Source organism: Sus scrofa, chromosome X (assembly GCF_054392235.1).
Source record: "Sus scrofa isolate SSC_HxYL_T2T_F1_AM1 chromosome X, Sscrofa_HxYL_maternal_Yorkshire_Landrace_v2.0, whole genome shotgun sequence".
In the NCBI taxonomy this organism is placed as follows: domain Eukaryota; kingdom Metazoa; phylum Chordata; class Mammalia; order Artiodactyla; family Suidae; genus Sus; species Sus scrofa.
The window spans coordinates 51,371,561-51,383,211 of NC_139401.1; the positions used below are offsets into that span (position 1 = coordinate 51,371,561).

Genomic DNA, 11,651 nt, shown 5'->3' on the forward strand with positions numbered 1-11,651 from the left:
ATTGAGAAGGGACTGGGGAAATTTGGCTTTGAAAATCTTTGGGAATGCCTCTCCAATGAATGTAGGCTGAGATTTTACCTGAGTTCCTTGAGTCCAATATTTCCTGAAGTTCTGATTCTTTATTCATTTTTTTTTTTTTTGCTCCACCTGTGGCATACAGAAGTTCCTGGGTTCCTGGGACCAGGGATCGAACTCACACCCCAAGAGTGACTCGAGCCACAGCAGTGACAACGCTAGATCCTTAGCCCATTGAGCCACTACGAAACTTCCTGACTCTATTCTTTTAAAGTTACCCTAGGATCCCAAAGGCCACAACTGAGACTTAAGACATTGTGGAGTTTAAAATGATGGTGGTTTTAACAGAGAGTAGATTTAATAGAGGGTAAAAAATCCTAAGGGCAAAGGCTCTTACATAAGAGAAGGAAGGGCACATCTGGTTATAGAGGTGTTTTGTTTGGTTGCAATATAGGCAATACTCAGAAAAATAGCCAGAAAAAGGCTGGAAAACTGGTCAGGGCTAGATTTTGGGAGAGCCTCAAAATCAAACTCAGACATTTCTTTAAAAAGAGTAGTCTATACTCACTGTCATGAATACCTCACTTGCAATTCAGATCTCACTCACTGCAACTATAAAACTGCTCTAGAGCATATACTCCCAAACAACAGTGGCTTAAATTGGACATACATATATTTATCTCACCTAAAAGAAATCCAGAGTTAGAGTGTCCAAAGCTGGTATGGTGACCCTATGAAATTATTGGAGATGCCAATTCTTTTCAGTTTACTGCTCCACTATCCTTAAGGTGTGACCCTTATCCTCATGGCCTTTATTCTAGGAGGCTATGTGTCCAGGTAGAAACCAGATGTTCTAGGAGAGACGAGGGGAATGTATATCGGGATAAACAATTAGCAATCTATGCCACAAGTGTCTGTAGTGAAACTATCCCCTCTGAGGTCACCAGAGACCAGACCACCACGTGACTGTTACAATCTCTAGACATTCAGGTCTTTTCTTGACCTCTTGGTAACGTTCAACACTATTGACTCCTTTCTCCTTTTGAAATATTCTCTTCCCTTGGTTTCGTGACATTACTTTCTCTTGCTTTTCTCTGTGTCTCCTTGGTCATTTCTTGTCTCTCTCCTGGGGTCCTTTTCTTCCACTGGTGCTGTGGTTGCTGCTGATCTTTAGGGCTCTTTCCTTAGCCCCATCTCTTAAGTTTTCATTCTTCCCAGGTACTTTCACCCTTTCTCATGGATTAAAGAACAATTTATATACTTGTACATCTGTAGCCTTAGCCCGGACCCCTTTCCTGAGCTTCAGACATGCATATTCAACTGCCTGTGGGACATTTCTACTTGGTTGTCACAGAAGTACCTCAAAATCAATGCCCAGCTCCCCTCTATAGTGTTTCATAACTCAGTGAAGGGGTTACCATATATACATCTGATCTCTCAAATTAGATTCCCAAGAGTTCCCTTTGACACTTCACTCCTCCTCACCCCTTTCCCTCTATCCAATTATTCATAAAGTCATGTTGCTTTTTATTTCTTTAATATCATCTGAATTCGATCACTTCTCACCACCTTCACCCTAGGCCTAATCACAACCTTTGCTTACTTACCTGGATGACTATTACTCTCCCTTTTTCCAGGAAGACCTCTAATTCATACTCCTTAAGGATTAAGCAGCTAGAGTGATGTTCTTTATAGAACACAAATTTATCTAAGCCTAGAACCTGTCAATAAACTCAGTGCTCTCATGATCGAGATTAAAGTCTTTATCTTGGCATTCAAAGCTTGCCATGATTTGAAAGGGATAGGAATTCGAGGTACTAGAACTGGAAGAAAGCAGGGGTTGTGTCTAGTGCAAAATAAAGCCTTGTAGATAGGAAAAGAATTTGGAGGCAAGAAAGTGGTGAGCTGATGTCACAAACTTGGAGGGAGCAATGATTCAGAGAAAAAGTCAGCACAGAAGCCCACCTTGAATATCTGTAAAGTGTGTGTGTGTGTGTGTGTGTGTGTGTGTGTGTGTGTGTGTGTGTGTGTGTTGATTGTCCGTAGAGCATAGGGATTCATTATTTGCTTAGTAGAGGAAAAGGTGACCTCATAAAGCAGAAGACATAATCATTTGAATTATTTTTCGATGTAGGAAATGTATTGAATATCATTTCTATAACTGAACACTGTGTTGAGTTTTATTATTGTTTCTTTTTTTGTCTTTTCCAGGGCTGCACCCACGGCACATGGAGGTTCCCAGGCTAGGGGTCTAATCAGAGCTGTAGCCGCTAGCCTACGCCAGAGCCACAGCAATGTGGGATCTGAGCTGCATCTGCGACTTATACCACAGCTCACGGCAACGCTGGATCCTTAACCCACTGATGGAGGCCAGGGATTGAACCTGCAACCTCATGGTTCCTAGTCTGACTCGTTAACCACTGCGCCACTACGGGAACTCCTATTATGGTTTCTAATGACATTAATGGATGTTCTCAGGTTTTCCAGGTCTGCATTCATATACTCTATAATTAATGATAATGTTGTCTACTTTCCATTTTTATACATCTTTACACCCAATTACTTATGTGAATTTATTATGTGGTAAAGGTGCCATTTCAAATCAGTGGGGAAAGGATGGAATTTGCACATGGCATAGGGATTAGGCTATATTTTTGGAAAACAATTAATCCTTGTGCAAAACAAATTTTGGAATGACCAAATATTTAAATATAAACAAAGCCATTAAAATGCTTTGGGGAAAAATAGTGATTATTACAAAATAGGAGTGCAGAAAGCATCTCTAAGTATGAAGCAGAATCCAGTCACATTAAAAGAAAACCTGATACATTTCACTACGTCATAATCAAAACTTTTTGTATATCATAATGTGAAAAACATTTGTAATATATGCAACACACAAACGTGCAAGAAATATTGCTGGTGGGACTGTTATCTATGTAACATTTTAGAGTACGTTGACAAGGTTTCTGTCAAAATGGAGTCAGCATTGCATATAATAGTAAATAAAAATGGAAATAGTTTAAATGTCCATGGACTCTGGACTGGTTAAATACATTATGGGACATTTACACGAGAAAAGATTATGGAGTTGTTAAGAAAAATGTGTGCTACAGAAAGCTGTTTAGAATATATGACTGGGGAAAAAAAAACACCCAGGTCTCAGAACAGTAGGTATAGTGTACCATTTGTGGGGAGTAAGCTCGTCATTAGTATATGAAAAGAAACAAATCTGGAGGTGTTTATATCAAAATATTAATAGTGGTTATCTCTGGGGCATGAGATAGGGTGGCCTTTCATTGGTATGTTACATATTTCTTTATTATTTGAAATTTCACAACACCACCACATTACTTTTGTAATAAGCAAAAATAAAGGTATAAAAATAAATATATTCAATGAATGAATCGCTTTGAGGGGGTGGTTTTGGTTTGGAATGGCCTCAGACCGAGCCTGGTACAGTGGCATAAACATGGGCTTTGGCGTCAGACAGCCCTGAGCGGGGCCCCATTGCCCCACCCCCGAGGAAGGAGAAGGGGGGTGGCAGGGGGCTGCGGAAAGGGGCTGGGCTGGGCTGGGCTGGCTGCAGCTCTAGTCTAGGAGGCTGAGACTTCGAGAGGGACTGAGAGAGGGCAGACGAATTCCGGACTCGCTCGAGGACAAGGTGAGGAGCGTTGAGTTTGGGGTTTCTAAACCCCTTCGAACCTAGAGCCAGGCAGGTGGGCAATTTTTACTGCACCGGTGCAGCTAGGGGGTAGGCTGCCCAGAGTGGGATGTAGGCAGCAAAGACAACCAAGAGTGTAGCAGGCCGTATGGACTGGGGAGCAGAGACTAGTGGAGGAAGAGGGGGAGTAGAGCCGAGAACCGGGCTTATTGAGAGGTGGACGGATGGAGAATATGAGAGGGAAGGGAAAAATACTGAGGGGAGGTGGAAATTCAAAGAAAATAGGGGATGTAGAGAAGGGTTAAGGAATACTGGGGGAACGGTGCAGTGGTAACAAGAAGGAGGATATAAGGAATGGGGGTAGGGAATTTTGTGGGGAAATAGGATAGGTGATGGAGAAGTAAGTGAGCAGGGATTAAGGAAGAGTGAATACGGAGTTGGGTATAAGGAATGAGGAGCAGGGAGAGGGGGAAGGGCAGACAGGCTGGGACGGAGGCCCCCTAGGGAGGCGGAAAGGGGCGGGACCACTTCCGGCCTGGAGGTGGGGGAGGGCAGTCTCTGAGTTTCGGAGGGGCTCAGAGAGAGTGGACGCACTCGGGTGTTGTAAAAGGACGAGGTGAGCAGCGGGGCCCAGCTCTGGATCTGAGCCCGGTAGGGGTCCGCCCCACCCTCTGGGATCTGGAGAAATCCTCCTCTAAGGACCGGATCGTACCGGATCCATCCGGTTGGGAAGGGAGGGGACTGGACCCCGTTAGGCTGGGCCCAGGATGGAATCACTAGCTCCACAGTAATTTGAGGAGGGGGTGTATTAAGGAAAGGGTGGAACCAAGATGTGCTTTGCCCTGTTTGGAGGGGGGCGTATTATGAAAAAGGGCGGGACTAGGCGGTAGTGTGGACTTGGGGTGGATGTGAGTATCGGAGGGGCTGGGACCGTCAGACGCTGCGACAATTTGAGAGGGAGGCTTGTTGGGGAGGGGGCGGTACCGAATGGTACTGCAGGGCTCGGAGAGGGGCGTGTTGGAAAAAGGTGGTGGGACTGAGTCCTTGATCTTTACGCTTGCGCACTGTGTATCTCTAGAAAGGGGCGTGTAGAGAAGGGCTAGCTTGCAGACGAGCCAGCTGCCAATGCGCATGTGCTGGGTGGACATCAAAGAAAGGGCTTGTACTGGGAAAGCGGGCGGGGTTGAGATGGGCCCTGCAGCGGATGCGCATGCGCACTGTCGACTTGCGGCTGGTGGGGGGTGCGCTGGGAAAAGGGGCGGGGTCCTCGGAGCTGCCGCGCTGGCACATCTTCCCGGAGAAGAGGAGGGTGCGGCTGCAAAGAATTGAGACCTAGAAGCTGTGGATTACTGAATTTGAGAACGGAGTCATTGGGGGTGGGGGAAGGTTTGGGATTGGAACCCTAGGGAAGGCTCAAGGCTGAGCAGGAGAGAGGGCGTTCAGTGGGCTCTCCTCTTGACCCCTCTTCTTTCCTTCAGGCTCCGCTCTTGCCAGGCCAACTTGAGACATGTCTGACACAAGCGAGAGTGGTACGGGTCCAACCCGCTTACAGGTAAACCCTCCTGCTGCCCTTTTCCTAGCTGCTTTTCCCCTCCAGCCCCAGTTGCTGCCCCAGATCCCTTGGCACTTCCCCTCCCATCCTGTCCTCCACCCACTTCCCTGCTTGGGTGCCGCCCCCCTCCCCCAAGTAAAGGGAGGGAGGAGGGAAGGAAGGAGGGAGTAAGGGAGGCTGGGAGGGAGGGTAGGCCCTCCCCTCTTCTTCTGAAAGGGGGGCCTTGTTAGGCTGAGATGGTCAGAGGACTCTACAGGTAGGAGTTAGTATAGGTCAGAGAAGTGAGGCTCTGAAATTTTGGAGCCATTTGCCTAGTTGGGGGTGGGGAGAAGGTCTGTGAGCTTCCCTGCTTCCTCTTGCAGGCTGAAGTTTCAGAAAAGGATAGCAGTTTGAAGATGCAGACCCTGTTAACTCAGAACTTGGAGGTCTCAGAGACACCAAAGGCCTTAAAGGCACCAGAGGTCTCAAAGGCTGTGAAGGTCTCAGGTGCTTCAGGGATCTCAAAGGCCACAGATGTCTCAAAGCCCACAGAGGCTCAGGAGGTAGCTGCCACGCAGGCTTCACCTACCACTAAGCTGACTGATACCCAGGTTCTGGCAGCTGAAAAGAAGAGTCAAGCAGCTGACACCAAGATGCAGAATACTGACCCTCAGTCTGTGACAGTGCCTGCTACTGAAACCAAAAAGGTCAGCTGTGTGGCTGATACAAAGGTCAATACAAAGGCCCTGGAGACTGAGGCTGCTGCCTCTCAGGCTCCAGCAAATGAACCTGAGCCTGAGGGTACAGCTGCCCAGGCCCAGGAGAATCAGGATACTCGGCCCAAGGTCAAGGCCAAGAAAGCCCGAAAGGTAAGACCCTTACCATTCTACTTCTCTCCTCTCAGTTGGCTCATGGTTCTGCAAAACTTGAGAAAGTTCCCTCTGCTCATAAAGGCTGTGGGGGACACTAAGAGGAATGTTATATAAATCCTGTCTTCAGAAAGTTCACAGACTTGTAGGGACGCAAGAAGAAATGCACACAGCTGCAACCTGAATGAAATGAAGTTTGTATTTACATAGTAGCTACCATGTGTCAGGCCTTGAGCTAGTCACATTCACACAGGTTATCTCATTAAATCCTGAAAGAAATCCAGTTTTGCAGAGAAGGAAGCTGAGTTTCAGAGAAGTGGAGTGACTTGTCCAGGGTAGTATAAGTAGAGCCAGTGGTGGACACAGGAAGAAGAAACCTCAGGCCTCAACCTTGGGTTGCTCCTGGGCTGAAGACGAAACTTCTGTTTGGAAACCAGCGAAAGACAAACCCAACACTCAACATGGCCAGTGTCTAGGGAATCAGGCTGTTACCACAAGGGTGGAATTAGATGTGACTTGTGGAAGAGAGAACATAAAAAAGGACCATCTGCTTCATCTGTCAATGTTGTGCTTTCTCTCTATTGATGCAGGTGAAGCATCTGAGTGGGGAAGAGGATTGCAGCAGTGATCAGAGCCAGGCTTCTGGAACCACAGGTGGCCGAAGGATCTCAAAGGCCCTAATGGCCTCAATGGCCCGCAGGGCTTCAAGGGGCCCCATAGCCTTTTGGGCCCGTAGGGCATCAAGGACTCGCTTGGCTGCTTGGGCCCGGAGGGCTTTGCTCTCTCTGAGGTCACCTAAGGCCCGTAGGGGCAAGGCTCGCCGCAGAGCTGCCAAGCTCCAGTCATCTCAAGAGCCTGAAGTGCCACCACCTCGGGATGTGGCCCTTTTGCAAGGGAGGGTAAGAACCCTGTCCTCTCCACTCTTTGCCATCCCTCTTTTCTGTCATCCTCTCGAGTCTTTTGCAAATATATTTTAATCTTTCTATCTTTTCTTCTTCTCCCAGGCAAATGATTTGGTGAAATACCTGTTGGTTAAAGATCAGACGAAGATTCCCATCAAACGCTCAGGTAGAGTCCTACTTACCCGCCCCTCCCCCAGTTCTGCCCTCCATTGCCCTCTCCCTGTGTGCTGAGGGCATTTCTTGCTCTTGTGGTACCACTTCTGTCCTCCCAAAGTTCTAATTTGGTAGTGGTAGCATCTCTATTCATTAGGTCAGAACCTGTTTATTCCACCCACAGCAGGGTTGGTAAAGGGTCTGTAGTTTGGGTATGGGGGCCACCTGGCTTCACTTCAGCCCAGGTGCTTGCAACACTCTCCCCTTGCAGACATGCTGAAGGACATCATCAAAGAATACACTGATGTGTACCCTGAAATCATTGAACGAGCAGGCTATTCCTTGGAGAAGGTGAAGGGGCAGACCTGGGGGATGGGTGTAATGGGGAAGCCTTGAATCAAAAAAAGGTGTACATGTCCCTTCTGGGGGGGACTGCAGAGACTAATCTGGCCCCATCACTGTGCAGATGAGCAGACAGTGGCCTAGGGAGGGGCATAGACTAGCTTGAGGTCACACAGCAAGTCAGTGGTAAAAGCAGAGGTAGGACCCAAGTTACCCAGCTTAATCCTGCTTCTGTCCACTGCTGGACATTTCCTGTAATGTACTCCAGATACTCACCTCTCCCTTTCATTCTTCATTCTCTGACTCCCTAGATTCTCACTAATGACAGTGATGATGTTGATGACAGTTGTTCATTTGTTTGCTCTGTGCTCACTGATTTCACACACACACACACATACATACACACACACCCTTAAGTCCATGGGAAGTTGTGGGATGCCCAGGAAGGTTAATTTTGTGATCTCAGAAACTGTTCTCCCCATCCACAGGTATTTGGGATCCAGTTAAAGGAAATTGATAAGAATGACCACTTGTACATTCTTCTCAGCACCTTAGAGCCCACTGATGCAGGCATACTGGGAACGTAAGCTGGGATAGAGCTCGGGGGCGGGGGAGGCTTCTGCTTTTGTCCATGGTCTACCTCATCCCTGTACTCTCCCAACATCCCCTTAGGGAGTCAGGAAAGATAGAGCCTAAAGACCCCTGTTCCAGCTCTTACATGTAGTTGGAGCCCTGCACACAATACTGCTGCCTGATTGGGATTGACTAGAGCATGTAGAAGCCTAGGGCAGGGCATTCCTATTGTCAGGTTTTGTGTTTCTCCAGAAGCTTCCCGGGAAAGCAGACCTGTCATTGCTTATCTCTTCCTGTTGGCCTTGGTGGAGTGGTTCTCAAAGGAGGGATTCCTGGTATGGGTGGATCATGATGTTTGAAGGGCAGGAGCATCAGTGGAGCTGTGCCTAGGATTCTTTTGGGGCTGAGAGGTCTGGGAGAGAGGATTCATGTTGGCTGGGTTGTACCAGGTTGACAGGCATTCTTCTATCCTCAGCAACTCTAGGAGAGGAGGATGTGATTTTTTCATTTTACGAATAGGAGACTATGCCCAAGAGTTTAAATGTCTTGCCTGGGTCACATAGAGCTTGAAGCACAGATTGGGCAGAATTCTCCCATATCTGAAGAATATGGGAGAAGCTAGCCTAGTGAGCTGGTGTATTATTTTTTGCAGATGGGTGTTGGACATCAAATTTTTCTTTGTTTCATTATTTTCCTAGGACCAAGGACTCTCCCAAGCTAGGTCTCCTCATGGTGCTTCTTAGCATCATCTTCATGAATGGAAATCGGTCCAGTGAGGGTGAGTGGCTAGGCTGGCAGCTGAATGGGGAGTCATGGTTGGAATGCCACATGTTCATATTCTATCTCTGTTTCCTTTTGCCTCCCCTTGGCAGCTGTCATCTGGGAGGTGCTGCGCAAGTTGGGGCTGCGCCCTGGGTATGATTGGGCTCTGTCAGCGATTGCTGTCCGTGTTGTCCTTTGAGGATGGTCCCAGGATTGCATCAATCTGGTGGTCTGGTGGAGTGGGTGGGGGTGCTGGACTGGGTAGAGGGTCCAGGGTTCTGACTTGGGTGGATGGGGAAATGGTTCTGAACTCTGCTCTCTGTCTCACTAAGTCTTGGGCTTCTGTGGAGCTTCTGTCTTATTTTGGAAGTCTCTTTTCCATGTGGGAAATGCTTCTTCCCATGTGTGGGAAGTGCCACAGCCTGATTGTATATATGTAAATATGTATTTACATATGTATTCATTTATTTCTCTTCCTCTACTGTCAGGATACATCACTCACTTTTTGGGGACGTGAAGAAGCTCATTACTGATGAGTTTGTGAAGCAGAAGTAAGTGTCTGTCTGGTGTTGCCGTGTTTCATGCATTTTCCTGTTTTAGAACTGAGTAATAAAGGTATGGTCATGTATGTGTGTGCTTGTGCATGTGTATGTGTGTACATATTCAGGTGGTAGCTTATTCCTGAGGTAATGACAGAGGGAAGGATTATCATCACCAGCATTCTACATGTGAGGAAACCTAGGCTCAGAGAGGTGAAATAATTTGCTCTGGGTTATACAGGAGTTGTATTTATAGATCCTGACCCCAATACCTTGGTTCTTTTTATTGTGCTAGATAGAGGACTTCATAGAAATTAAGATCCATAAAGAAATGCCATGGAATGGTGGCTTTAGGCAGCCAGTTACTGTGCTGGAGTCTTGACTTGTACACTTACTCATTTTATAACTACCCTGTGGAATAGTTGCTATCATCCCATCCTTGGTATCAGTTCTAAGCATGGCCCTAGCTTGTACAGAGTGCATTTGGGCCTAGAGCCCAGTCCTGATGACTTTCTAGCCCAGGCCCATCCCATCTTTCGTGTTTGGAGGTCCTGTGCTCCCTCACACAGGCCCGCATGCATGTGCACCCCTGCCCCCACCGCACATGCACGCGCGCGCGCACACACACACACACAAATGGTCTGGAGCGTGCCTGGAATGTACTGCCCTTGGTTGACTGTTTCTTCCCTTACAGTCATTTTCTATGGTGCTCTGTGCTAGGGCCCAGCCAGGCCATGGATGAGCCCCTTTGGTGGGGTATGCTCAGAGCAGGGGACATTGAAAAAATGGCTCCTCTGTTTACAACACACCCAACAGGGATCTAGGTTATTGTGACAAGGGGCACAAAACTCGGCCTTCCTATGAACAAATAGCCTACATGTCCCCCCCTGTACCTCTACAGGGCTGCCAGGCAGGACCAGTGAGACAGGGGTCAATATTGGAAGAAAAACTACAGTATTTAGTGGGGGAGTTTGCCACCTAAAGCCTGTCCAAACCATGCACGGGTGGGCCATGAATGGTCTTAATAGACATAAAGGCATTGAACCTCTTTTCAAGGTACCTGGACTATGCCAGAGTCCCTAATAGCAATCCTCCTGAGTATGAGTTCTTCTGGGGCCTGCGTTCTTACTATGAGACCAGCAAGATGAAAGTCCTCAAGTTTGCCTGCAAGGTAATTGGAGAGATGCCCAAGCTTGGTGTACCAAGAGCATGGGGTGCCACTGTTTGAGGCAGGCTGTGTGCAGAGCAGCCTGCAGTTCATGCCTGAACATTCTGAAGCCTGTGTTAATGTACAAAGTTATCTGAATCATTTAATCCTTACAACTGACATGTCATTGCCTTACTGTAGATGAGAAAACTCAGGCTCAGAGAGGTTGTTAGGTGTCATGTCCAAGGTCATAGAGATATTAAGTGTCAAAGTGAGGATGGAGAATTAGGTGCATAATTGCGAGTGATACTTATTGTATAGTTACAATATGTATATAGCAAGCATGTTGTATGGTGCCTGGCATACAACAGGTGCTTAATATTTGGATTCTGATCCTATGGATGGCTGTTTTTTTCTGTTTCAGGTACAAAAGAAGGATCCCAAGGAATGGGCAGCTCAGTACCGAGAGGCAATGGAAGCAGATATGAAGGCTGCGGCTGAGGCTGCAGCTGAAGCCAAGGCAAGGGCTGAGATTAGAGCTCGAATGGGCATTGGGCTTGGCTCTGAGAATGCTGCTGGGCCCTGCAACTGGGACGAAGCTGATATTGGACCCTGGGCCAAAGCCCGGATCCAAGCGGGAGCTGAAGCTAAAGCCAAAGCCCAGGAGAATGGTGGTGCCAGCGCTAGTGCCAGTGCCAGTGGCAGCTTCAGTGCCAGCAACAGCCTGACAGCTACTCTCACATTTGGGCTCTTCGCGGGTCTTGGTGGAGCTGGTGCCAGCACTAGTGGCAGCTCTGGTGCCTGTGGTTTCTCCTACAAGTGAGATTTCAGGTACCTACTTAGACTTGGGGGCACCTGGGGCTCATGGGGATGGAATGAGGAGCTGGGTGGTTATAGGAAGGCCCAGGTTGAAGGACCACATGGAGAATGTGAGAAAACACCTACTTTTGGCATTTTATTCCTTCTTTTTTTGGTGGATATTAATTGACTTTTTGATTTTCTTTTACTTGTATTTTCAGATATTCCTAATCCCAGCAGTCTTTCTCTTCGAGCCAGGGCGCATCCTCAGAAACCTACTCAACACAGCACTCTAGGCAGCCACTATCAATCAATTGAAGTTGACACTCTACATTAAATCTATTTGCCATTTCTGA

At 47.5% G+C, this 11,651-nt stretch overlaps 1 protein-coding gene and 1 non-coding gene across 13 annotated transcripts; both read left to right on the forward strand.

Annotated features, from left to right (window-relative positions):
* Positions 1–3,621: 3,621 nt before the first annotated feature.
* Positions 3,622–11,651, forward strand: MAGED2 (MAGE family member D2). Of its 12 annotated transcripts, none has more exons than XM_085008515.1 (13): positions 3,622–3,679; positions 5,158–5,231; positions 5,594–6,079; positions 6,670–6,978; positions 7,084–7,147; positions 7,406–7,485; positions 7,965–8,059; positions 8,748–8,827; positions 8,922–8,964; positions 9,300–9,362; positions 10,407–10,521; positions 10,922–11,328; positions 11,517–11,651. In XM_085008515.1, the coding sequence occupies exons 2-12, from the start codon at positions 5,187–5,189 to the stop codon at positions 11,318–11,320; spliced, it is 1,779 nt and encodes a 592-aa protein (XP_084864641.1). In that variant the 5' UTR covers positions 3,622–3,679; positions 5,158–5,186; the 3' UTR covers positions 11,321–11,328; positions 11,517–11,651. The 12 variants fall into 12 exon arrangements, 10 of the variants coding, with proteins under 10 accessions (XP_084864641.1, XP_084864646.1, XP_084864644.1 ...); XM_085008520.1 differs by having other exon boundaries at positions 5,822–6,079; XM_085008518.1 differs by lacking the exon at positions 3,622–3,679 and adding an exon at positions 4,240–4,330.
* Positions 10,104–10,231, forward strand: LOC146394618 (small nucleolar RNA SNORA11). Its single transcript, XR_014835920.1, has one exon. It is a non-coding gene; the product is annotated as a small nucleolar RNA SNORA11 (small nucleolar RNA).